The following is a 26,910-nucleotide window of genomic DNA, read 5'->3' on the forward strand; positions in this document are numbered from 1 at the left end:
AGAGACCCAGGCAGAGCCAGTCCCAGAACCGGAACCGGCGGAACAACCAGCACCAGACCCATTGCCAGCACCGAATCCAGTACCTGCAACCCCAACACCGGAGGGCCCCACCAAACCTGAACTGGCAGCAGCCGATAACCCTACACAAAAAGCTCAGCCAGAGCCTGAATCCCAACATAGTGCACCAGTGGAGAGCGGTTCACAGTCAATGGAAACAGCCCCATCCCCTACATCGCTTCCAGAGGGACCAAGCCTAGGTCCACAATCCAATGGGGAACTGATGTCTCCAGCATCAAGGGAACAGTTCCAGACCGAACAGGAAGCAGATGAAAGCCTCCAGAGAGCTTCAACGGCAGCCCGGAACAACCCACCGCCTCTCAGCTCTTCTAATCGATCCAGGTTTGTTGTAGAAAGAGGACTTTTATATAAGGAAACTCTTTCTGGTGGACACCAGGAAGACTGGCATCCTCAGAGACAGTTGGTAGTTCCAACTAAGTACCGGGTAAAGCTCTTGAGCTTAGCCCATGATCATCCTAGTGGCCACGCTGGGGTGAACAGGACAAAAGACCATTTAGGGAGGTCATTCCACTGGGAGGGAATGTGCAAGGATGTCTCTACCTATGTCTGGTCTTGTGAAGTATGCCAAAGAGTGGGAAAACCCCAAGACCAGGTCAAAGCCCCTCTCCAGCCACTCCCCATCATTGAGGTTCCATTTCAGCGAGTAGCTGTGGATATTCTGGGTCCTTTCCCGAAAAAGACATCCAGAGGGAAGCAGTACATACTGACTTTTATGGATTTTGCCACCCTATGGCCGGAAGCAGTAGCTCTAAGCAACACCAGGGTGTGTGCCAGGCACTAGCAGACATTTTTGCCAGGGTAGGGTGGCCCTCCAACATCCTCACAGATGCAGGAACTAATTCCCTGGCAGGAACTATCGAAAGCCTTTGGGAAGCTCATGGGGTAAATCACTTGGTTGCCACTCCTTACCACCATCAAACAAATGGCATGGTGGAGAAGTTTAATGGAACTTTGGGGGCCATGATATGTAAATTCGTAAATGAGCACTCCAATGATTGGGACCTAGTGTTGCAGCAGTTGCTCTTTGCCTACAGAGCTGTACCACATCCCAGTTTAGGGTTTTCACCATTTGAACCTGTATATGGCTGCGAGGTTAAGGGGCTGTTATAGTTGGTGAAACAGCAATGGGAGGGGTTTACACCTTCTCCAGGAACTAACAGTCTGGACTTTGTAACCAACCTATAAAACACCCTCCAAACCTCTTTAGCTCTTGCTAAAGAAAACCTACAGGATGCTCAAAAAGAGCAAAAAACCTGGTATGATAAACATGCCAGAGAGCGTTTCTTCAAAGTAGGGGACCAGGTCATGGTCTTAAAGGCGCTCCAGGCCCATAAAATGGAAGTGTCATGGGAAGGGCCATTCACGGTCCAGGAGCACCTGGGAGCTGTTAATTATCTCATAGCATTCCCCACCTCCAACCGAAAGCCTAAGATGTACCATATTAATTCTCTAAAGCCCTTTTATTCCAGAGAATTAAAGGTTTGTCAATTTACAGCCCAGGGAGGAGATCACGCTGAGTGGCCTGAAGGTGTCCACTACAAAGAGAAAAGTGCTGGTGGCATGGAAGAGGTGAACCTCTCCATGACCCTTGGGCGTATGCAGCGACAGCAGATCAAGGAGCTGTGCACTAGCTATGTGCCGACATTCTCAGCCACCCCAGGACTGACTGAAAGGGCATACCACTCCATTGACACAGGTAATGCTCACCCAAATAAAGTCCAACCTTACCGGGTGTCTCTTCAAGCTAAAACTGCTATAGAACAGGAGATCCAGGATATGTTACAGATGGGTGTAATCCACCCCTCTGGCAGTCCATGGGCATCTCCAGTGGTTCTAGTTCCCAAACCAGATGGGGAGATACGTTTTTATGTGGACTACCGTAAGCTAAATGCTGTAACTCGCCGAGACAACTATCCAATGCCACGCACGGATGAACTATTAGAAAAACTGGGATGGGCCCAGTTCATCTCTACCTTGGACTTAACCAAGGGGCACTGGCAAGTACCGCTAGATGAATCCGCCAAGGAAAGGTCAGCCTTCACCACACATGTCGGGCTGTATGAATTTAATGTGCTCCCTTTCGGGCTGTGGAATGCACCCACCACCTTCCGAAGACCTGCAGATGGTCTCCGAGCAGGATTAGGAGAATATGCAGTCACCTACCTTGACGATGTGGCCATATTTTCGGATTCCTGGGCAGACCACCTGGAACATCTACAAAAAGTCCTTGAGCACATAAGGGAGGCAGGACTAACTGTTAAGGCTACGAAGTGTCAAATAGGCCTAAACAGAGTGACTTACCTTGGACACCAGGTGGGTCAAGGAACTATCAACCCCCTACAGGCCAAAGTGGATGCTATCCAAAAGTGGCCTGTCCCAAAGTCAAACAAACAGGTCCAATCCTTCTTAGGATTGGCCGGATATTACAGGCGATTTGTACCGCACTCAGCCAAATCGCCGCCCCACTGACAGACCTAACCAAAAAGAAACAGACAAATGCCGTTCAGTGGACCGAAGAGTGTCAAAAGGCCTTTAACCAGCTTAAAGCGACACTCATGTCTGACCCTGTGCTAAGGGCCCCAGACTTTGACAAACCATTCCTAGTAACCACAGATGCGTCCGAGTATGGTGTGGGAGCAGTTTTAATGCAGGAAGGACCGGATCAAGAATTCCACCCTGTAGTGTTTCTCAGCAAGAAGCTGTCTGATAGGGAAAGCAACTGGTCAGTCAGTGAAAAAGAATGTTACACCATTGTCAATGATCTGGAAAAGCTACTCCCATATGTTTGGGGACGGCGTTTCCACCTGCAAACGACCATGCTGCGCTACAGGGGCGTCATACCGGTACAGGAAATAACAAAAAAACTTATTTGGTGGAGTTTAGCTCTCTAAGATTTTGATTTCGACATCCAACACATCTCAGGAGTTTCTAACAAAGTGGCTGATGCACTCTCCCGTGAAAGTTTCCCAGAATCAACTGGTTAAAATCGTCCTTGAGATGTGGAAAATATTGTTAGTCTTTATATACTTGGTAGTATATTTAGAGGTGCACGTGTCTTATTAACTCTGTTTCCTCCTAGAGCTCCAGGAAGAAATCACAGCCAGCGTTTCACCCTATCTGTGATTTGGGGGGGCGTGTCATAAATACAAAGGGAAGGCTAAACACCTTTAAAATCCCTCCTGGCCAGAGGAAAAACCCTTTCACCTGTAAAGGGTTAAGAAGCTAAGATAACCTCGCTGGCACCTGACCAAAATGACCAAAGAGGAGACAAGATACTTTCAAAGCTGGAGGGGGGGAAAACAAAGGGTTCTCTCTGTGTGTGTTGCTTTTGCCGGGACCAGAGCAGGAATGCAGGTCAGAATTTCTGTAAAGGGTTAATAAGCAATCTAGTTAGAAATGAGTTAGATTTTGTTTTGCTTAAATGGCTGATAAAATAAGTTGTGCTGAATGGAATGTATATTCCTGTTTTTGTGTCTTTTTGTAACTTAAGGTTTTGCCGAGAGGGATTCTGTATGTTTTGAATCTGATTACCCTGTAAGGTATTTACCATCCTGATTTTACAGAGGTGATTCTTTTACTTTTTCTTTAACTAAAATTTTTCCACTGAATGCATCCACTGAAGTGAGCTGTGGCTCACAAAAGCTTATGCTCAAATAAATTTGTTAGTCTCTAAGGTGCCACAAGTCCTCTTTTTCTTTTTACAAAAATCTTGACATCAGTTAAGCAGCTGTGTGCTGAAACCACTGCCTGTCATGCTGACTAGTACTGTTTTCTTGTGTTCCCCTGTCTCTCTCTGTACTCACCTGTTATCTCTTATACTTAGTAAGATCTTTGAGGCAGGGACAGTCTTTTTATTACGGGTTTGTACAGCACCTGGCACAACAGGTACATGTTCTGGTATATGACTAAGCCTCCCAAAAGGTAGGGGTGGTCCAGTAATTAGGGTGTGACCTTGAAACTTGGGAGACCTGGATTCAGTTGGCTTTACTTTAGTTTCACCATATATTTTCAATGTGAGCTTGGGCCATGCCACTTGCGTCCAGATACGCAGAGGTATTTAAATGTCTCAAGATGTAGATAAGTGCTAGTGGGATAATGAAATCTCCTAAGCATATGAGCCATGGGAGTTAGGTGCCTAACTTGCTTAGGTGATTTTGAAAATCCCAGTAGGCTCCTGTCAGCATCTTTAGGCACCTAAATACCTGTGAAAATTTGGCCCTTAGTCTCTCTATGTCTCAATTCCTCTTTCATAAAATGAGGAAAATAGCACTTTCTCTCCTCACAGAGATGTTGTGAGGACAAGTACATTAATGATTGTGAAGCATTCAGATACCACAGTAATGGGGGGCATATAAGTACCTAAGATAGACTGCACCACAATAGAAATAAATAACAACAACAACAACTAGGGCTGTGAAGCGATTAAAAAAATTAATCATGATTAATCGCAATGTTAAACAATAATAGAATAACATTTATTTAAATATTTTGGATGTTTTCTACATTTTCAAATATATTGATTTCAACAGAACACAGAATACAAAGTGTACAGTGCTCACTTTATATTTATTTTTGATTACAAGTATTTGCACTGTAAAAAAACAAAAGAAATAGTATTTTTCAATTCACCCAATACAAGTACTGTAATGCAATCTCTTTATCATGAAAGTTGAACTTACAAATGTAGAATTATGTAAAAAAAAAACCTGCATTCAAAAATAAAACAATGTAAAATTTTAGAGCCTGCAAGTGCGCTCAGCCCTACTTCTTGTTCAGCCAATTGCTCAGACAAACAAGTTTGTGTATATTTGCAGGAGATAACGCTGCCCTCTTCTTGTTCACAATGTCACCTGAAAGTGAGAACAGGTGTTTTCATGGCACTGTTGTAGCCGGCGTCACAAGATATTTATGTGCCAGATGTGCAAAAGATTAGTATGTCCCTTCATGCTTCAACCACTATTACAGGGTACAAGCAGCCATGCTGCTGATGGGTTCTGTGCGATAGCAATCTGAGTCAGATGCCACCAGCAGAAGGTTGATTTTCTTTTTTTGGTGGTTCAGGTTCTGTAGTTTCCACATCGGAGTGTTGCTCTTTTAAGACTTCTGAAAGCAGGCTCCACACCTCGTCCCTCTCAGATTTTGGAAGGCACTTAAGATTCTTAAACCTTGGGTCGAGAACTGTGGCTATCTTTAGAAATCTCACATTGGTATTTTCTTTGTGTTTTGTCAAATCTGCAGTGAAAGTGTTCTTAAAATGAACAACCTGTGCTGAGTCATCATCCAAGACTGCTATAACATGAAATATATGACAGAATGCGGGTAAAACAGAGCAGAGCACGTACAGTTCTCCCCCAAGCAGTTCAGTCACAAATTTAATTATTGCATTATATTTTTAACAAGTGTCATCAGCATGGAAGCATGTTCTCTGGAATGGTGGTCGAAGCATGAAGGGGCCCACCAATGTTTAGCATATCTGGCATGTAACCTTGCACTGCCTGTTCTCACTTTCTGGTGACATTGTAAAATAAAAAAAGGGCAACATTATATCCTGTAAATATAAACAAACTTTTTTATCTTACCAATTGGCTGAACAAGAAGTAGGACTGAGTGGCCTTCTAAGGTCTGAAGTTTTACCTTGTTTTGTTTTTGAGTGCTGTTTTGTAACAAAAAAAATCTACATTTGTAAGTTGCACTTTCACATCAAAGAGATTCTGTTATGGTACTTGTATGAGGTGAAAAATACTATTTCTTTTATCATTTTTACAGTACAAATATTTGTAATAAAAATAATATACACTTTGATTTCAATTACAACACAGAATACAATGTATATGAAAATGTAGAAAATCATCCAAAATATTTAATACATTTCAGTTGGTATTCTATTGTTTAACAGTGTGATTAAAATTGAAGTCCAGGACCTCCATGGTAGGATTTTCTGAAATGCATCCAGTTTCATGCACAGGACCAGTTAGACAGGCAGAACTGCAGGGTCTCAATGCATGGGTGAGACAATGATGTAGGGAGGAGAGGTTTAGATTTATTAAGAACTGGGGTAACCTTTGGGAAAGGGGGAGCCTATACAGAAGGTATCGGCAACCTTTGGCACACAGCCTGTCAAGGTTCCTTCCCCACTCTGAACTCTAGGGTACAGATGTGGGGAGCTGCATGAAAACCCCCTAAGATTATTTTTACCAGCTTAGGTTAAAACTTCCCCAAGGTACAAACTATTTTACCTTTTGCCCTTGGACTTTATTGCTGCCACCACCAAGCGTCTAACAAATATATAACCAGGAAAGAGCCCGCTTGGAAACGTCTTTCCCCCCCAAAATCCTCCCAAACCCTACAGCCCCTTTCCTGGGGAAGGCTTGATAAAAATCCTCACCAATTTGCATAGGTGAACACAGACCCAAACCCTTGGATCTTAAGAACAATGAAAAAGCAATCAGGTTCTTAAAAGAAGAATTTTAATTGAAGAAAAAAAAATAAAATAATCACCTCTGTAAAATCAGGATGGTAAATACCTTGCAGGGTAATCAGATTCAAAACACAGAGAATCCCTCTCGGCAAAACCTTAAGTTACAAAAAGACACAAAAACAGGAATCTACATTCCATTCAGCACAGCTTATTTTATCAGCCATTTAAACCATACAGAATCTAATGCATATTTAGCTAGATTAAGTTCTAAGACTCCATTTCTTTTCTGTTCCCAGCAAAAGCATCACACAGACAGAGAGGCCCTTTACAAGGTTATCCTAGCTTCTTAACCCTTTACAGGTGAAAGGGTTTTTCCTCTGGCCAGGAGGGATTTTAAAGGTGTTTACCCTTCCCTTTATATTTATGCATCCGATGAAGTGAGCTGTAGCTCACGAAAGCTTATGCTCAAATAAATTTGTTAGTCTCCAAGGTGCCACAAGTCCTCATTTTCTTTTTGCGGATACAGACTAACACGGCTGCTACTCTGAAACCTGTCATTATGTAAAATGTTGTACACATCCAAAGCAAAGGTGAGTTTTAAGGAAGACAACAATTTGGCTTTCTGGATATTTATGGGGAGCTCCTCCCAAACATGTGGGTTAGCATGGGAGAAAGCACAAAGGTGCTTGTTTGAAAATGTAACAAGTGGATGATGCAACATTGAAATAATGTAGGAGAGAAGTTTGGTGATGTGGGGATAGACCATGAAGGGCCATAAAAGTGAACACAAGCAGTTTGTGATTGATGCCATGGAAAAAAGGGGAGCCAATGGAGAGATGCAGTGACATGGTCAAAGTGGTGACCTGAGGAAATTATCTTTGCAACAGCATTTTGAATCTCTACAAGTGGTGAAAGATAGCATTTATCAAGTGGAGAAGAGGAGGTTGCAGTCCTCGAGATAATGAGGCCTGGACATGCATTTGTAGAGGGGAAAGGCCACATCTAAAAAATGTTATGCAGGAAGAATAAGCAAGATTTAAACACAGCCTTGTTATGAGAATATCTGAGACACAACTGTGTTAAAGACGATGAACAGGTTATAGGCCTGAATGAAAGGGAAGATGACGATGTTGTCCACAATGACTAAAAAAGGAAGAACAGGGGATAGATGGTCATTTTTTCATTCTCCATCACTTGTCAAGAAATAGGAGAGTTTTATATATATATATATATATATATATATATATATATATATATATATATATATATATATATAGTGCTATTTTTCAGCAGCTATTTTTAAGCTTTATTTTAGTAAAAAGAAAAAAACAACGCAATCTATATTTTATTGATTTAAAGCTCTCATTAAATCATATTTTATAAATGTTTAAGGTTAATACAAAAAAATAAAAGGAGTACTTGTGGCACCTTAGAGACTAACAAATTTATTTGAGCATAAGCTTTCGTGAGCTACAGCTCTCTTTAGTATTTAATTCCTGCCTGACGGGGATATTTAGAGGAGAAAAATTTACTTTGTGTCAGTTGTACAGCTTGATGCTGGAAGCATCTGATCAGGAATGTGATGCAGATACATCTTCACTGGAGATGTTTTGGCAGATGCTGTCATAGAATGCGCATTATTTATTAATAGAATAAAAATACAATAGTGTATTTTGTATTTTCATGATATCAGCAGTGATTACACACTGCTTAAGTAAAACACTTTTGATAACTGTAATCCATGTATCACCTACTCATTCGAGGGAGGGAAGATCCTTCAAGAATGAGACTGAATACCGCATTCCTCACAACTGTATATATAGGCTGCTCATAGGCCACAGTATATATCAGCCTGACTTTTGTCTCAGTCATAATGGAGCAAAACAGGGGGAAAAAAACAAAAATATTTTATATATAGATAGATAGTAATGTATCTTTGCTTTCACCTAGTTCTGTCATTCTCCATTTACCTCCTAAAATTAGGTTGTGAGTTTGTAACCAGAGAGCTCTGCTAATCAGAAAATAAGTAGGGTCTATTTCTGTAATGATGTCCTAACCTCAAAAGTCTTGTGTGATATCCAGGAATATTCCCTCCACATCCCTAACTGGAGTTTGAGGAACTCAGAGAAGAAACACATTCTATAGTGATATCTCAGGTATAACCTGGAAATGACGAATGCCAGAACATGTTTTCGCAAAAAGAAAAGGAGTACTTGTGGCACCTTAGAGACTAACCAATTTATTTGAGCATGAGCTTTCGTGAGCTACAGCTCACTTCATCAGACTTCTGATGAAGTGAGCTGTAGCTCACGAAAGCTCATGCTCAAATAAATTGGATAGTCTCTAAGGTGCCACAAGTACTCCTTTTCTTTTTGCGAATACAGACTAACACGGCTGTTCTTCTGAAACCAGAACATGTTTTGGGGCTGTGGTTTAGATGACCAGGGATACTGGTTATCAAACTATTTTTAACATTGACAGTGACCATTAATTAAAATTGCCTCAGTAACCTGGGACACAACACTTGACAGCTAGACGTTCACTCAAAATGGCCATTCAGAATACAAAAATACGAAGGACTTGACTCTCTTGAGTCTTGACAAGCCAGACAAGTATCAAAAATCATTCATGTTTATTCTCATTCATAGCTTGAATAGTCATGACGATGTAACACTAACGTGCTGGCTGCTAGTCAAGTCAGAAAATATATTGTGTGTAGCAATGCCCAAAGCCCATTGTTTGCTGGTGTGAATAAAGCTCCTGAGCTCACTGGCAAAGCTTTACTCTGTCCACATTTAAATCTCTTTTTTAAATACCCAGTGCTGCAGTGAAGCTTATATTATATATACACTCAGCTTGATTGACTGTATGTGATCTGTAAACTGTTGCTGTTCTCATTTCCTTTCCCCTGCCTCTTTCTACTTGTCCATCCTTAGATTGTGAGGTCCTTGGAACAAGGACCATCCTTCTTGGTGTTTGCAAAGCACCTATGCCCAGATTTTCAAAAGTATTTAGTCACACAAAGATGAAGATAGGAGTGACTAGTAGGATTTTCAAAAGCATTTAGGCACCTTACTGTCATTGATTTCAATTAGAGTTAGATACCTAAGCACTGCTGAAAATCCCACTAGGCACCTATCTACTACACCTTTAGGCACCTAAATACCTCTGAAACTCTGCCCCTAAGGGGTGTTAGCATGATTAATAATAAATACTAATAATTTAAAAGTTGATAAATCAAGGTACAAAGATATTGGGCTCCAGTCTGCTTGCCCAATTCATCTGAATAGTCCCAACTGAAGTTAGCAGGATTACTTATGTCAGCAAGCTAAGAAAGATTTGGCTCATAATGTGAAGCCATAATGTGAAGCAGAGTCAGCAAAAAAGGACAGTAGAGTTCTGGATCCCAGTCCTATAGATGAACTAATAGACCACACTTTTTACTGAAATCAACATTATGAAATCATTTTTCAAAGGCACAAAACATCAAGTAGTTGTCTAGTTTTTTAACTTCATTATAACGTATATCTTAATATCTTTAAAACTGTTATTCTGATCTAATTTGACCAGCAGCCAAGGAGAGAAAAGAGAGTGCAGCAATTCCTACATGCACCAGAGGCTACAAAATATTAGCAGCAAAATGTAAAAATATTTTTACTTGCCATACTTCAAAGAAACTACAATGAACTTTCCTTTAATATGCAATACACATATACTATCATCTGTGTTGCATGACTGGACATGATTAGTTTCTGTAAGTAAAGGTGTGTAATAGTGACTGATGATATCCAGGGGAGGAAAAATGCCTTATTATTAAGGGATAAAATCCTAACAAAGAAACCACCATTTCTTAACTGGCACAAATTCTCCATTCCTCTCTAACTCCACTCAGCACAAGAAAGGATGGAGCACAGGGAGGTCTGGAGACAACTTTGTGCCATTCCATATTCTCAGCTTGGCCACTAGAGGAAGTCTGAACAGCCTGGAAGGAATTCTAGCTTTCATTCAGCTGCACAGCCCCCCCCCCCCCCAGTGACTATTTCACAGCTGAGAAAAGCTGAAGTTCAATAGCACACTGGCTAAACCCCATCTCCTGGCCACATCATTCCTTCTGGAGGTCTGACAGCAAAATATTTATACCACAATATTTTTAATTTTTTCAATGTCTGCATTTAAATAGAGCCTTTCCCCCATTATTTTTGCATTGGGGAACATGTTTAAACTTGAAAAGAAATGTAATGAGTAGTATTAGATTTATAAAGATATAGTTTCACTTGTGTTTTTAAGAAAACACACAATTAAAAACAAAATAAAATAAAGAAGAAAAAAGAATGACTAGTTCCTCCTCTTTCAGTACAGAAATTGCATCCCTAATTGTTTAAACAATAGCTGAGAAACTACTTTGCTCACCATCAAGGAATTGCACAGACCAGCAAGTAAAATTCTGGCAAAGGGTTAGCAGTAAAATCTAATTTACAACTCATGACATGCCTGTGCCTTGACACAAGAATTACTTTTATTGAAATCACTGTATTCTCCAAGCTAGTTTAAAGCCAAGTTGTTCCAGGGATAGCACCCATAGATAATGAAAAACAAACTCAAGGGAAAATAAGTCACAATTTCAACATTGAAGTGAAGCACTGAGCAGAAACAATAAAAGATGGAATATCTATTGCTAAGAATCATGTAGCAAAACAGCATATGTACAACACTGGAGAGCTGTATCATAGACTGTGGGCACAGAATTTATAGACACACACACAAATATATCATTTGCCAAAATGGAAAACAAGATAATGGAACACAATCACCACCTGAAATGCAGCCAAAGCTTATACTGAACGCAAAATCCTGAGTTAAAGGAAGCAAGGAAAAGAAAAAAAAATATCCAGAGACCATCGTGCTGGGTAGGCCATAAAGTACATGATGCTAAAAGATAGGAAAGGAAAGATGGTCTAGGGAGCTTCAGTTACCTCATGTGTAAAATGGGAAGACAGATACTTCTTTTTAAACTGTTGTGAGAACTACAGATAAAATATCTCATATAAACACTAGTTATTATTAGCTACTGTTATGGTCTTTGTTGAAATTAGGTTAAATTATCTAAAGCCTAATATGAATGAGGAGAAAATGAGTTTCCGCAGGGCTCTCACAGTATAAATATAATATTGTAAGTACAGTATGTGTTCTTCTTAAAGGACAACTTTATGTGAAGAGGGCATTCCGTGTCTTTTGCAACAGATAACCAATTCTGCATCTTTTGAAGTTAATAATCAAACATATAAATGAGACTATTTATACATAAGTTTAATAAAATAATAACAAATAATATCTTGAGCTGGTGGGCCCTGATCCTGTAAGCACATACATGTGCTTAATTTTACACACTGCGAGTAGTCCAATTGACTTAATTGGGACTACCCACAGTGCATAAAGGTATGGACATGTGTAGTCTTTACAGGACTGACCAAAGTAGACTCTCGCAAGAGAAGACGACGAGAAACATATAAATCCTTTGGATAACCTTGAACATGTCAAATAAATCTCATGGCATATATATTTCCAATGCATGTCTCTTATCATATGGAAAAGCAGTGAATGGAAAGAAATGCTGTGGAGAAATGTGAAAGGATGTTATGCTAATATAAATTAATACTTGGCTAATCCTATTTTTATATATATTTATGCACGCGCGCGCGCACACACACACAGAGTACAGTTCACTGTTTTACATGCTGTTTCTCAATATTTATGTTTTTCTGTTTGTTATATATGCTCTGTTTTTATTGTGTTTAAATAAACATTATAATAATTTCAACTGATACTACAAGGACTTCCTCCCTCCTTGTAAAATCTTTTTTATTCTTGCTCTGTTATGATTGCAGAGCCTCAGACAGCATTATATATCAACATTTCTTGTATATTCCTGGCACTAATGAATCACAGCCGTTTACAAGTTGGGTGAAATGTGTCATCCTAATGACACCTCTTTGCTACACTGTATTTATTATCTGTCAGCAAGATCCCAAACTGCAATAGTGAGATGCAAGTGAGGCACCATGACACTGCTTCTGACATCCTGGATCCTTACAAGAGACAGATATTTCAATGAGAAGTATTACTGATCCCTGCTATGCTATGCTCCTTTACCCCTGGGAGCACCAGAACTGGAGCCACTCATCTCCCAACTCATCCCAACCCTAACCCATCCCGAACTCATATCAATAAAATATTTATACAACTATTCATTACCATGTACACTACTGCTCTCTATCTATGTTATACATAAATATCCTCTCACAAGGAAACCCCACCCTTCGTGCAATTCTAAGGACTGCTGGTTTTACAATCTCCTACCAAAGATTGGAATGTCATAACACTTTAATATGTATATAATCATTCAGGTGTGTGGATTCATCTATTAGTACAGGGATAAAATGACCCTTTTCCTCCCTTTTGTTCTACTTCACTGTTCAAGGTATTGGCAGGGCAAGGAAGACCATCATTTTGAAATTTTTCAAATTCCTTTCATGGGGATTGTTATTGTAGGTATGGTTTGATTTAGTACAAAGTGAATCCTGCAAGTATTAGATGGCTATTTTATGTAATGTGTACAGCTTTGATAACTTCTGAGATTTGTTACATATCTGGGGAATAAACAGGACACAGGGTCAATATGGAACACATGCTTCTTATTGTTCACAAACAATATAATACAGTATAATACAGGAAGAGCATAAGGCATGGCATTTGCTTGAAGGGAAGAAAACATTAATTTCTTCAACACTTTTCTTTCTAGCTGATGACTACTTCACCACCCTCCCCTTCTGCCCATTCATATAGCATACACATAAGAATGTCAGAATACCAATCTCATGTAATCATACTTGGTTTTAAGGAGTCTGTCTATGAAAATTGTCTATTAGTTTACAAAGAACCAAACTTTAAGAATGAGCTACTGCCATTTTCTAACCATCAGTGTCTCCAAAGTACACATGCCAACATACAGGTCAGCAAACTTAAAGAAAGCAAGCTAAAAATGATCAGTGCACACTCCAGCAAAAACTCCAGCAGCAACAGAGATCCATCCAGCCAGATTACTTCTGTACAACTACAGAAAAAAGTCAATCAAAATTCTAAATAATTTAATACCCTGATATCTATATGAACACAAATCTCTACCAAAGAGTGAGAATTCATATGATCCCAATTACACCTGTGCAGAAACATATTTTTAGAAGAGGACAGATTTCAAGCAACTAGCAACTAATAAACAACTAAAACAAATAATGCAAAGTTTGCAGCATTCTGTAGTGGACAATATATCAAAGTAGTAACAGCAAGTTATTGTTTGTTTCAGTACTGACCTTAGATGTGTATACCACCACATTTGCTTTTATTTCACCTGAGGGGCATTCCATCACCTTTGTACTGAGGAGTGGCTGAATTGCCTCCCAGAAGACTGGTTTAATAAAGCACACAGAGTTGGTGAAAAGTCAGAGACAGGATGACAAAGAGGAAGCAAGGTTTCCATAAAGTAAGTTGAAGCCACACAGAGGAGAAGAGGGGGAAGCAAAAAGTAGCAGCAAACACACTGAAATTGATTACCCACAATCTCAGAGCTAGCTGGAGAGCCCAATTTCTGCAGGTAGTTTCACCGGCAATAAAAACTACCCAACAATATCAGATGCATGAAAAAATAAACATCTTTTTCAAAGCACAGTGTAAGCCAAGTGCTCAGAACCTTGGGTTTGCCAACTTGTATTTTAAGAGTAAGTAGGCAATTCAAAAATTCATTTCTGTTTTCTGAATACATTTGGTGTCAGCATGAGAGATTTTTTTCATGCTTAATTGTTTCCATAATGCTGCATAAAATAGACTTTTGTTTCTTTGTTTATTGTGTTTTGAAAAAGTCTTTTTCAGTTGTCTACAATATCATTTAAAATTACAGATTATTTTAGGGTGGTCCTATTTCATACTGATAACTTTGAAATGCACACTTTAAATGCTGCTTTGTGTCTCTCAAAACCTGCAGATATTTGCAATAAAATGGTAACATAAGTGAACAACAAGAATGCAAATAGCCTTTTTCATTTACTGAAGCTACAATATTCCTTTGCAATCAACAGAAGCATATCTACACAGATTATGTGTTTTTTTTTCTGTATTGTTGTTCTACAGGAATATTTAATACAGTTCAAAAATAAGTTTTAAAACCCTCTCCCCCCATCTTCAAAATTAAGAGACAGGAATGAAGGATGAAAGTTACTTAAAAATGGATTACACGAGCACCACTAACAAAACTATATACTTACATATGCTAGCAGTTAAATTTTAAAATCTATAGCTCTCAAATGATTTATGTATTCAGATACATATAAATGCTAAAAAGGGCCCTGTACCATATGCTCAAAATGCCCTTGCCATTATTTAAACATACAACAAAATTAATGTCCAAACATAACTGAAGTGCAACAATATCATTCGATATAAACAACTAGCAGTAAACCAAGCAACTCAGAAATTCTACTCCCCTTCTCCCTGCACTGTTTCGGCACTCCTTACAATCTCATCTCTACCCCAATTTTCAAATGTTTCAGTGAAAATATGTGCTTTGCAGTGCAGTGTTCTGAAGGATTTCATCTGTCCTATACTTCATTAGTCTGTAATTCATTAGTGGCAAATTTACCCCAAATGTTGAGATATATATAATGCAATAGCATTCATGGTATTTGGACGAATCTACTGAGAGTGAGTGAAAACCAAAATTCACATTGGGGAATACTGCACAAAAATTCCATTAGTATTCACTTGAATTCAAAAATCTATTTGTTCCAGCGATCCCCATACTTTTTGTATGTGTCCTTTCTTCACAATTTCAAGCAGCTGAGTTTTATATGTACAAATGCTTGTGGAAAGCTAAATTCATTCTTACACACTGAAACGTTAGCAGTAGCACTGGTGTCGTTTAGAGGAAATATGACGATGCTTGGACATAAAGGGACAGCGTTCTTCAAACTTCCCAACACAGCCCTGCTGCAGAGGCAATTAAATGAGCCAGGCAAGAATCTAATCACACCTTTCATAACTAGGATCTCACACGTTCATTTTCTTTGTGTAAATGAGGAGAGAAAACTACTGTAAACACTGTAACCTGTAGAGAAAGGACCAAATATTCACGGCAATTTGTCCATTTCTCCACAAAATTAAAAAAAAAACGTAAAAATAAATAGGAATAGTAAATATTATTGAGGGAATTGTATAATAATTCTAACAGCAGGAAAAAAAGACTAAATTCAGTAAGACAATTATTTGCTACCTATAATAATAATAATAATAATCTTGGTAATATATTCATCTTCATCATGCTGGCTTCATCTCAGAGCATTAGCCTCAACCACTTTCACCCACCTCTGTCAAATTTGATTTGATTTACCTAATCACGGGGTGAAGATTTTAATTAAATCCCTTATTTAAATCGCCCACGCTGCTGATGAGTAGTTATGCAAAAAAGTAGACCCATTGGCTTCAGTGGGACTACACTTGTAACTACTTACCACTAGTAGTAAAGATTCCACAATCTGACCCAAGGATGAGACCCAAGTATGAGACACTTTTTGCTACTAATTTATAGTGCCAGTTAAAGAACTCAGTTCTATAATTTTCCCTTAAGATGGACATTATTTCAGATTCATTCCAACTGATTTTATCATAAGATATAATGCTATCTCCTTCTGCAAGATGTAGTGTCTCAAGTATGGTTGAGCTGCATCAAATATTGAAGAATCAGAATCTTTTAACAGTCTCCCCACCTTTAGTATCTGCAGTCCTATATTCCTGTCTCAAGGCAGTTACTAAAGGCAAAACAATATGAACGCATAAAGGTAAAAGATCACCTGGGTTCTTTTATGCTGACCAGAGTGGGAGGGAGGGTGGGTTTAAAGCTGCACAACTGCCTGCCTTACACTGTGTCAACCCCAGAAAGCCAGTCTGCTTAAGATCCAGCACCTGTGCATTGCTTTCTCTCAACATTCTGCAAGGATTAGGGCCACCTACTTGGACAAAAGTTCCTGTCCACCTTCAGGATTAGAAAGCAGCATTTTTATGATGAAAGCCCTTCCTTTGTCTGTTGGTATCTGTAAACCCAGTTTGAAGCAGTATATGGTGATGGTACCTCCCTAAATGTGTTTACCACCTACGTGATTCACCTTAATCATCCCCCTCACTGTGTTTGGTTCCTGGAGGAACTGTGGTAACCCTCACCCATAGAGTTTCATACAATTCCTGGCCCACATAAACTTCATACAACATGGTTCCCGAAGATATTGCATGGGATTGCAATATCTGTCATGGATATCATATGAGTTTTAATGACTAATGTGTAATTCTATGTATCCATGTAATTTTTGACCTAAGTGCAGAATTTGTTTAGGAAATTTTATGCCATGACATAAAGTCATCTTTCAGTCCCATATTAACAAAAGCCTTTTCTACATCAGTGCAACAGCTACTGCATGGCCTCTTTCGACTGATTTTTTGTTACCTGTATGCTAATATAGATGAGGACTGTTCTGATGCCTTTGAACGTGACTGTAGAATAGATTTTCAAAGGCACAAATGAGTGTTGGCCATCTTATTCCCACTGACTTTCAATGGGAGCTATGTGCCTAACTGCCATTTGTGTCTTTGAAAAATCTACACTGTGCTGCTTTTGAAAAACCAATGTCTAGAAGTGCTCTGTTTATTTCTGGAGAATGGCTTCGAGGATTTTACATAAAACTTTGGCACAGATTTTACTATCAGTGTTAATTACAAATGTAGGCTGATAATTGCCACCGATTTGCACATCTCTGCCAAGTTGCAGCATTACAAAAATGAGGACATCCCTGAGTCACACAGGTAGCCTGCAAATATCAAAGGCAGCACTGAACACTTTACATAAGATGGAGTCCAACATTTCTTTACAAAAGGTATACAATTCCCTGGGAGCCCATTTCTAACAGGTGTTTCCCAGTGTTTAAATGCTCCAATTACCCCAGTCTCATGTAAGGGTCTCTGTAGTTTATCCCTTTGTGTAGTCAATATGTAGATTTTGGAAAATCCTATTAATTCTCCATGCATCAGGGTGTTTATTTTCAGAATGTAGTTTAGCATAAAACATGTTGATGACTTCATTTATCTCTTCAGCTGCATTTACCCTCTCTTGTATGCAGGCTACTTTATTTCTGCCATTCTGTTCTTCGACTCGGTAAGGCCAGATGCATCTTTGTTTTGTCCCCCTGATTCCCAAGACTAAGAAATACATGACACACACACAGTCTTTGGAAGAAACTGAAGCCAGAATTTGAGACATTGCAATGTTTCAGTAGTAAAAAAACAGAAACAGATTTTTCCTCTAAATTTTAATTTTATTATTATCTTCCACTTCAATCACCTCAGATGGATCATGTTGTAACAAACCAGCCTGTACTTAATACAGTCCACAAGTCAAGTTCATTTTTTAAAGGCTTTAAACATTTATAAATGTGTGGAAATACACAACTTTAATGCACAGCACTTAAAGTTAAATCAGAGGTGTAAGAGAGAGAGGCTCCTTACACCCTCCTGGGACCAGAATGTTGGCCCAGATGATGAACTCCTTTATAATACTCACTCTAATTGTAGCACATCTTGAAATGATTATATCTATTGTTAGAAACAGGCCTTGTCAGCAGTAAGGACACAGTGATTAATAGAAATTTCTCCTTAATTCGTTTGGATATGTAAGTCTAAAGTCACTACTGAGACACAGACCTCAATTATTAAGTGATTAATGAAATTGTAATTGCCACCCTTTTGTTCACATTCATCATCACCTGGTTCAGTATTAATCATTACAGGCAAAGCACAGCAAAAAATATTTTACAACTGCTTACCATGGATGGATAGTGGAAGTTTAAATGGGTCAGGGAAATGATCTCCAATGCAACAGGCCACAGCTGAAGTAAATCATTAGAGATGACTTAATAGTAAGTGACTTAGGTTCAACTGAAGGACAAACTTGCAATTAGGGGCATGACTATCCTCTTCAGGGTGATGACAACCTCAGCTATTGCCTTGTTCCAGTATTTGAAGGTGAGGGAGATAAATTTGCATTGAAAGATATAGCTGAATTGAACATCGCTGTAGAGAAATAAGAAAAGGAGTACTTGTGGCACCTTAGAGACTAACCAATTTATTTGAGCATGAGCTTTCGTGAGCTACAGCTCACTTCATCGGATGCATACTGTGGAAAATACAGAAGATGTTTTTATACACACAAACCATGAAAAAATGGGTGTTTATCACTGCAAAAGGTTCTCTCTCCCCCTACCCCAGTCTCCTGCTGGTAATAGCTTATCTAAAGTGATCACTCTCCTTACAATGTGTATGATAATCAAGGTGGGCCATTTCCAGCACAAATCCAGGTTTTCTCCCCACCCTCCCCAACAAACCCACTCTCCTGTTGGTAATAGCTTATGTAAAGTGATCACGCTCCTTACAATGTGTGTGATAATCAAGGTGGGCCATTTATTTGGTTCCTTTTGCGAATACAGACTAGCACGGCTGTTACTCTGAAACCTGTAGAGAAATAGTATTCAGAACCTCTGACAGTTAAGGTGGTGGATCCACGCTAACAGAAGGGTTCGTTTTTTCATTCTGATATGAGGAAATTTGTTTTAAAATTGTCTTGACGAGTAACTGTAACAACACGTGTGTGTGCACCTGCGCACACATAAGCGTATTTACCTTTTCCTACTGATCCACCTCTGAGTTACGGACACCTGAGAATTTATATTCCAACCTCCTATATCGATCGGAGGGCTTCTACTGTTGACGTAGTTACCGCCTCTCGGGGAGTACCTACACTGAGAGGAGAAGCTCTCCCAGTGGTGTAGGTAGTGTCTTCATTAAACTCTACAGCTGCGCAGCTGCACAGGTGCAGAACTGTAAGTGCAGACAAGCACTTACAGAAGAAAATTCTGCAATGTTTATTTGAGTTGCTTTAGTGCTGTAGCAGCTGGGTCAAGAAACCTCAAATTTAGTGCAAATCACGCCTATTTTTCTTGGTCTATAGTGTAATTAAAAACTTTTTTTTGTTAACTGATGGCACTTTACCCTCTATTGGGAAGCATAAACTTTGCATAGTTACTCCTCTCTGAAAGGAAAAAGGGAATGAAAAAATGTGAGAAAAAATGAGTTAGGCTCCCTCTCTGTTAACGTAGAGAAGCCTTTTTTAAGAGTCATGGGCCCTATTCACCATCAGCCTGTGCACTCGTTTACATCAGAGCAAAGTAGGTAGAAAACATTTTTAAATCAGAACGGTAACATTTACACCCACTTCATACTGATTTAATTGTCTATGCAAGGTGCAGGCCAAAAGTGATTTCCTTCTGGTCCATTTAAATAAAAATGTGTGAAAAGTGCCATGAATGCTGGTCAGCCTCTCAGGAATGAGTGAAGGGATGGAGGGTCCTTGTGGGCCTCGCCCCCAACTCACATTGTGCTGGGGGCCAGCCATCATCCTGCTAGTACCTAGGCGGTATACCTTTTCGTCCCCAGTGGAACTCTGAGGAAAATGTTTTATATAGAACTGGACTCATCTGAAGAGAAATGCCAAGGAGTGGGTGGGAAGGTGTAGTTGATACACCAAGGGTTAGGGGGGGTGTAGAAATTGGCGGGGGGAGAAGTAGGAGAGGGTGTAGACTGGGACACATCAGAGTGGGTGACATATGGTGTGTGTTTGTGGGAACGGGGTGTTCAGATAGGATCACAAATGTGAAGGAACAGACAATCCTTGTCTATTTTCTCACTTTCTGAAAAAATATATTGGACTAGCTCTGTGCATTGGGCAGAGTATTTTCAGCTGGGGACAACTATGCAGCTCCCTTAGTAGAAGAAATCACCTTAGAAAAGAAGATCAGGTGGACCCTGACCATGTTCAGGTCTACATGCAACAGCCACCACGTCAATAAGGCCTTCCTCCAGTATGTCTTCCCCCAAGATCAACCCACAATTTGGGAGTTTGCAGAGAGTAGAAGACAAAAAGGAAGAAAAATAAAACTACTGCCATACAGTCACACCAGGAACAAGACTGTGAGAATGCATGGTGAATGTCATTTTTAATTGTTGTACCACACATACATATAAAATGACTGGGGCCTTAGAAATACTTGGTATCTCGACTGGAGAGAATAGATAGTGTGCTGAATTCAAAGGTTCCCACATATTTTTACATGCTCCTTACTGAGGCGTATTCCCACTGAACGACGACTGAATTCAAAGCTGAAAACTGTGTGAGACCCTCTATAGCTAGCCCCCTTTGAGTAAGAGCAGCATTCCATCACCATATGGTCAAGTCATCCTCATTCAAAATATCCTTCCCTCTCTGTAAAGTTATGTTTCTTTGCTCATCTAAAAATAATAAAATAAAATTTTAAATAACCAAAATACTAAGTTGGTATCGAACTATAGGTGCCTGACCTGACCAGAAGAAACATGAGTCCACAGAGATAACCAGTCAAAAGAGAAACAACCCATTGATGGGAGTAAGGGAGAGGGAAATGGAGGGCTAAAAAGAAAGAAAACCCTAAAGCCAAACTATAATATTCCATCAGGAAACCCACATATTTGCCAACCATATCTGAAAAAAATAATCAAACACTTCTTCCAAGTTGAAAATTTGATTTGTAAATGTGAGCTTTAAAACATTGGGTGGGTGGGGAAAATAATGCTTGTTAATGTTCACAACCCAAAATTAAATCTCATAGGGAAACTAAAAGACCTGACTTGCTAATCTCTGATGTAATTCATGCAAGTGTGTGCCAAAGGGTGTTAAGTTCTATAACAGAGGATAATAAATAACTACAGTGCACGCTGGAGTAGGAGTCAAATGGCTCAAGGGTTAGATTACACAGTTCAATCAGACAGTTGGGTGAGTTAATATATGAGCTCAAGGCAGGGACATCAATCTCTTCAGCTCTCTGGAAATTCAGTAATGTGTATACCATATTGTTGTTCAATTGAACAAAGATGGTACACAAAACAAAACAAAAAAACAACAAAAAATTCTTGAAATGTAAGGAAATGAGTAGTATCCTTTCAGTTGAGTTGTCCCACACAGTTTCTTTTAATGTTACAACTAGGTTTCATTATAAGATTTGCTAAATTGGATATCAAATGGAATTTGGCTTGGGAATTATGAAGCATTTGCGATTCCCATTTGGAAACCATTTGATTGCTCTGCAAAATGGGTTAGATACTTGGCTCTGCATAATGGTGAGCTGCGGTGGTTCTAAGTCTCTGTCTGATTCTGCATTGCAATTTGTTTCTGAATTATAAAATATCGTTATATTTAATCGTATTTTGATGTAAGAACCATGTAGCATTGAAACACTAAGGTTCTAAATTTTTGGAGTGTCTTAATATTGCCAGGAAACCAGACTATTCTGTACTTTCTTCTCAAATACCTATTTCTTAGCACTGTGCACTACAGTATTAGAAAAATCACTAAAACTGCTAGAAAAGGTCAAATAGTTTATGGTCAGATAGTTATTACTCATTAAAAAGAGGCTGACACTTCTATGCTAATTGCTAGCCTAATGATACATTATTTTGGAGATCCTGGAAAAATAATGTCGGATAATTTTTTATATTAAAAGTAAGCTTAAAACAGAACACAACCACCTGATTCTCCTCTTACTCCAATACAAATCAAGAGGAAGGAAAGGAGGATCAAGCCCACCATGTTTTCACCCTTTCAATATTTGAGGGTTTGTTTTACACTCATATATCTCAAAAGCAATGTCTTTTAAAATGCGCATTGCTTATCAGAAAAGAACAGTTAATTTGAGGTTATCTGGTTGTCAAAGTTAACTGTATAGTGCGCAATTTCAAGCACCTGACACTCAACTGTCACAGAAGCCAGTGAGAGTCAAAGGCACTCACCAGTACACTGATTTATTATCCTATGTATTTGATGTGCTTTAGTTTACAACAGAATTTACACTGGCCTGCACCCCAAAGAGCCCCGAGATGTTAGCTATTGTTATTAGGGCTCTTGATTAATCACAGTTAACTCACGTGATTAACAAAAAAACATCGCGATTACAAAAATTAATCGCGACGAATCACAGGTTTAATCACACTGTTAAATAATAGAATACCAATTGAAATTTATTAAATATTTTTGATGTTTTTCTATATTTTCAAATATATTGATTTCAATTACAACATAGAATACAAAGTGTACACTGCTCACTTTATATCATTTTTATTACAAATATTTGCACTGTAAAAATTATAAACAAAAGACATAGTATTTTTCAATCCATCTCATACAAGTACCGTAGTGCAATCTCTTTATCATGAAAGTTGAAATTACAAATGTAGAATTATATCCAAAAAAAACTGCATTCAGAAATAAAACAATGTAAAACTTTACAGCCTACAAACATAAGACCGTGCGTTCCGGTCAAAAACTGGATGCCCGTCAATTCTATTCCAAAATACAGTCCCCTGCCATCCTGAAATATACAAAAACACACAGAGTATGTACACAATATTTTCTTTGTAATATTTTTGTACATTTCCCAATTTTAGTATTTTGGAAATAAAAAACAGTTAATTTTAAGTTTCCCAAATGTGGTTAGCTGGAAAAATTAGTGTGCACATGCATGCACACACACACAGAGTAAGAGCCTAATCCTGAACCCATTGAACTCTGTAGCAAACCCCCCATTGGTTTTCTTTGTGCAAGGTCCGGCCTTAAGTGCATGTGCAAAACTAGATGCGGACACTCCAGCCTAACTTTATGACAATCAGACTCTTAAATTCCAAGATTTTAGATACATTATGACAATTCTTTAATCCTTTTTTGCTGAACAAAAAAAACTGTCAGACTCCAATAAAGTTCACAAACCTTTTAACTCCAAAACTTGCATTGTCATCTCCTATCTGCACTAATGGGCGTATTATTTTTATTATAAAAAGTTCTCAATACTTCTTAGCAACTTCCATTCATATCACATAGCTCACTAACTCTCTCTCACTCTTTTACATACTGTACTTTCATTTATTTTTCAATAACAACTTTACAAATTGGATGCCCCACAGATTCAATGCCAATGTAAGAATAAGAATAAACAGCACAGCTGTGTTAGAAATATTTTTATAAAAATGCAGTCACAGTTTGCTCTGCAGAATGAAAATACTATGTCGCTTAATCACCAATGTATGCACACAATCTGCAAAATATATTTTTATGGGGATTTTTAACAAATTATGACATATTTGAAAGGTTTAATTGTCTGAATCATTAGTCCTCTGAGTGCTCTATAGTTTTGCTGCCTGTATTTAAAGTGTGAAGTTACTGATTGGTTAATTTTTTCACTGCTGCTAAGTTTTTACCCAGACAGACATTTTAATAAGCCATCAATTCAAATTAATTAAATATAAGGATGCAGCTGATGCTTCATTAGAATATAAAGTAAAAAAGAACTGGAGGTATAAACATACAGATGTAGTTTAGGCAGACACACTTTAAAACAAACCCAAATATAATAATTTCTCTGAGTAGACCTTCTCTTGGGAAAAGAGGGCTTTCTGAACAATAGATCTGATGTTATTAAAAGGTCACACTTGTATTAGCCTCAGTAGACTCAGGAGGGAGAATAAAGTAGTTGTCTTTTACCAATTGGCCTATATTACATAGCAATATGTTGGGGCATGGGGAAATGTCCTATTTTGTTCCTGCAAGATATGTACGCAAATTGTCAGATGGAATGTACTTTGCCTCGTGGAAGAGTGTTAAAGAGCACGGATTACAAAAAAAAAAAAAAGGGGGGGGGGGAGCAGACAAAGACAAGCACATTGTATGCCTGATACTGATCAGCTTCACCAATTAAATTGCTGTCTAGGTCTGAGCTTGATTGAACTTTTTGCATCACCGTTTCCATTTAACAATGTCAAACAAAACACTCTTATTTCAGGCATGGAAGCAAACAAAATAGGTGCAAAGTAGGTCTCGCCACTTTCAGACCCTAACTATGTGATTTAGCAATGGGGGATGTAAGTATATACAGCAGTACAGATAATACAAGACAGATACATTGTCATTCTTTTGTGGTACAGCTGAAATATCCTCTATTGCTCTTGAATCATATGGACAGTGCACACAATTAACCTGTTCCAGTGCTGCATAATATCTGCAGCAATGACATGTGTTCCTCTAGTCAAACAGAACTCTAGCTAGCTGAAAATGTCTTGTATTTAAGCGAGTGATGAATGTTCAGAAAAAGGCAAGGAATACCACAACATGTGTGTTCCACCAACAGAGGAGGGATTTAGAAAGTGTTAAGAATTCAATTCAAGAACCATTGAAGGATCCTGGCATTTCAGCATCAGACGATAGTGTTCACAAAAATGCCCCCAAATTTTAGAATCGTGTTATAACTAAGTCAAACATGCCTGTGTGTGTCTGTCCCCTACTGCCAAGCTATGAACTCCACCTACTTATTTAGAGTTTTTCAAGAGATAATTAAACAAATATAAACACTAGCAAATAGGAGTGGGTTGCCTCAAACTCAAGTAATGAAGGTATGTGACCTTTTTCTTCAGAGCACAAAAATACAACAGGAAGAGCAAAGAGCAGTATGTCCTTTTCTACTGCCCAGGCTGAATCTGATTTAACTTCCCCTTCCTCCTCACACACCCACACACTATAACATCACATGCTGTACCATATGATGATTTGCGTTGCTATGTCTGAAGACACCTGCATCTGCTACTAATCAGAAGAATTTAACAGTTTTCTATCAATGTAAGTCAGCTGGCGTTATGCCATCATGTTATTTCTATGAATGGAAAGTGAACATTCTGTCCCTGGTCAGAGATAGCTATTGACATGAATATCAGTATAAGAGTTCCTCTCTGCAGAGAAAAAGCATATCCCTTGGTACCAGATGGAATTCTATTCAGAGTTCCTCCTCAACATAGATATTGTAGGTGTTCCATGCTAGTCAGTTCTGTTATTATGAACAACCTTTCAGGAACTGAAAAACTGCAGCTTTTCTGTTGAGACTTGTAATCGTTATCTGTTCAGCTAAAGGATTTACCAGTCCTGCGTGTCTTCACCAGCAGAAAAAATAGATCTCCTTCTTGCTAATCTCTGTGAGGCCTTGCATGAGTGGTCCAAATTAACAATGCATGTAGACATTGTGGGAGATTTCTAATAAAAAAGCCTTATAATGGAAGATTGTATTTTCCTTTGGGAATTTAATAATCTCCACCAAAATGTATAGCTGAGAAAGGAACCTGATGCGGTTGTGGCAGTTTGATCATGAAAGACCAACTCTCTTGCCCCCTCTACTTCCAAGTACTGGCCTTGTGCATCTACTTATGCTCCCTATTAGAGAGTTAAGTGTGCACTAGGTGACTAGGCTATGTGTTACAGAAGAGGCAGGTGACCAGTCTGAAAGTGCCTGGCAGATGAAACTGACATATAAAAATGTACTCCTCAAGTCAATTTATGGAACAGGTAAAGATCACAACGTCTGTAATACAAAACAGGGAAGACAATACCCTGCCTGTCCTAAGGCACCTACACTGATGTAATGCAGTTCCATTCCAATGTCATTATTCTGGTCTTTGGTGGTAAATTATATTAATTTTATCTTGTATGTTGGATACTTGTATAACATAGAGCAATTGATGAAGCATATAAAACTGGGATCTATGAGACTGAAGCTTAAAATTTAGAAATTTTAAATACACCATCCACATGTGTAATGAGCACATATATTCCTTTCCAATTTAAAGTAGAACTGTCAATTAATCGCAGTTAACTCACACAATTAACTCAAAAACATTAATTGTGATTTAAAAAAATGAATTATGATTAATTGTACTTATAACAATAGAATACCAATTGAAATTTATTAAATATTTTGGATGTTTTTCTACATTTTCAATACTGATTTCAATTCCAACACAGAATACAATGTGCACAGTGCTCACTTTATATTCTTTTTGATTACAAAAAGATGTACTATAAAAATGATAAATGAAAGAAATAGTATTTTTCAATTCACCTCATACAAGTACTGAAGTGCAATCTCTTTATCGTGAAATTGTAACTTATAAAGGCAGATTTTTTTTGGTTACATAACTGCACTCAAAAACAAAACAGTGTAAAACTTTAGAGCCCACAAGTCCACTCAGTCCTACTTCTTATTCTGCCAATCGCTAAGACAAACACGTTTGTTTACATTGACTGGAGATACTGCTGCCTGCTTCTTATTTGCAATGTCACCTGAAAGTGAGAATAGGTGTTCGCATGGCACTTTTGTAGCCGGTGTTGCAAGGTATTTACATGCCAGATACGCTAAACATCCATA

At 38.5% G+C, this 26,910-nt stretch overlaps 1 protein-coding gene across 5 annotated transcripts in view; it reads right to left on the minus strand.

The window, feature by feature from the left end:
• PCDH11X (protocadherin 11 X-linked) overlaps nt 1-26,910 on the minus strand; it is a 992,740-nt gene that overhangs the window by 441,983 nt on the left and 523,847 nt on the right. Inside the window, exon 6 of one of the 5 annotated variants that reach the window (XM_048863060.2) lies at nt 18,502-18,658. The exons of the other annotated variants lie outside the window; for them this stretch is intronic. Within the exon in view, the coding sequence (XP_048719017.2) occupies nt 18,581-18,658 (78 nt within the window). The 3' untranslated portion in view covers nt 18,502-18,580. Of the gene's footprint in view, nt 1-18,501; nt 18,659-26,910 lie in introns of those variants that run through there. 5 annotated transcript variants of the gene reach the window in all.

This window comes from Caretta caretta, chromosome 9 (assembly GCF_965140235.1).
Source record: "Caretta caretta isolate rCarCar2 chromosome 9, rCarCar1.hap1, whole genome shotgun sequence".
NCBI classification, from domain to species: domain Eukaryota; kingdom Metazoa; phylum Chordata; order Testudines; family Cheloniidae; genus Caretta; species Caretta caretta.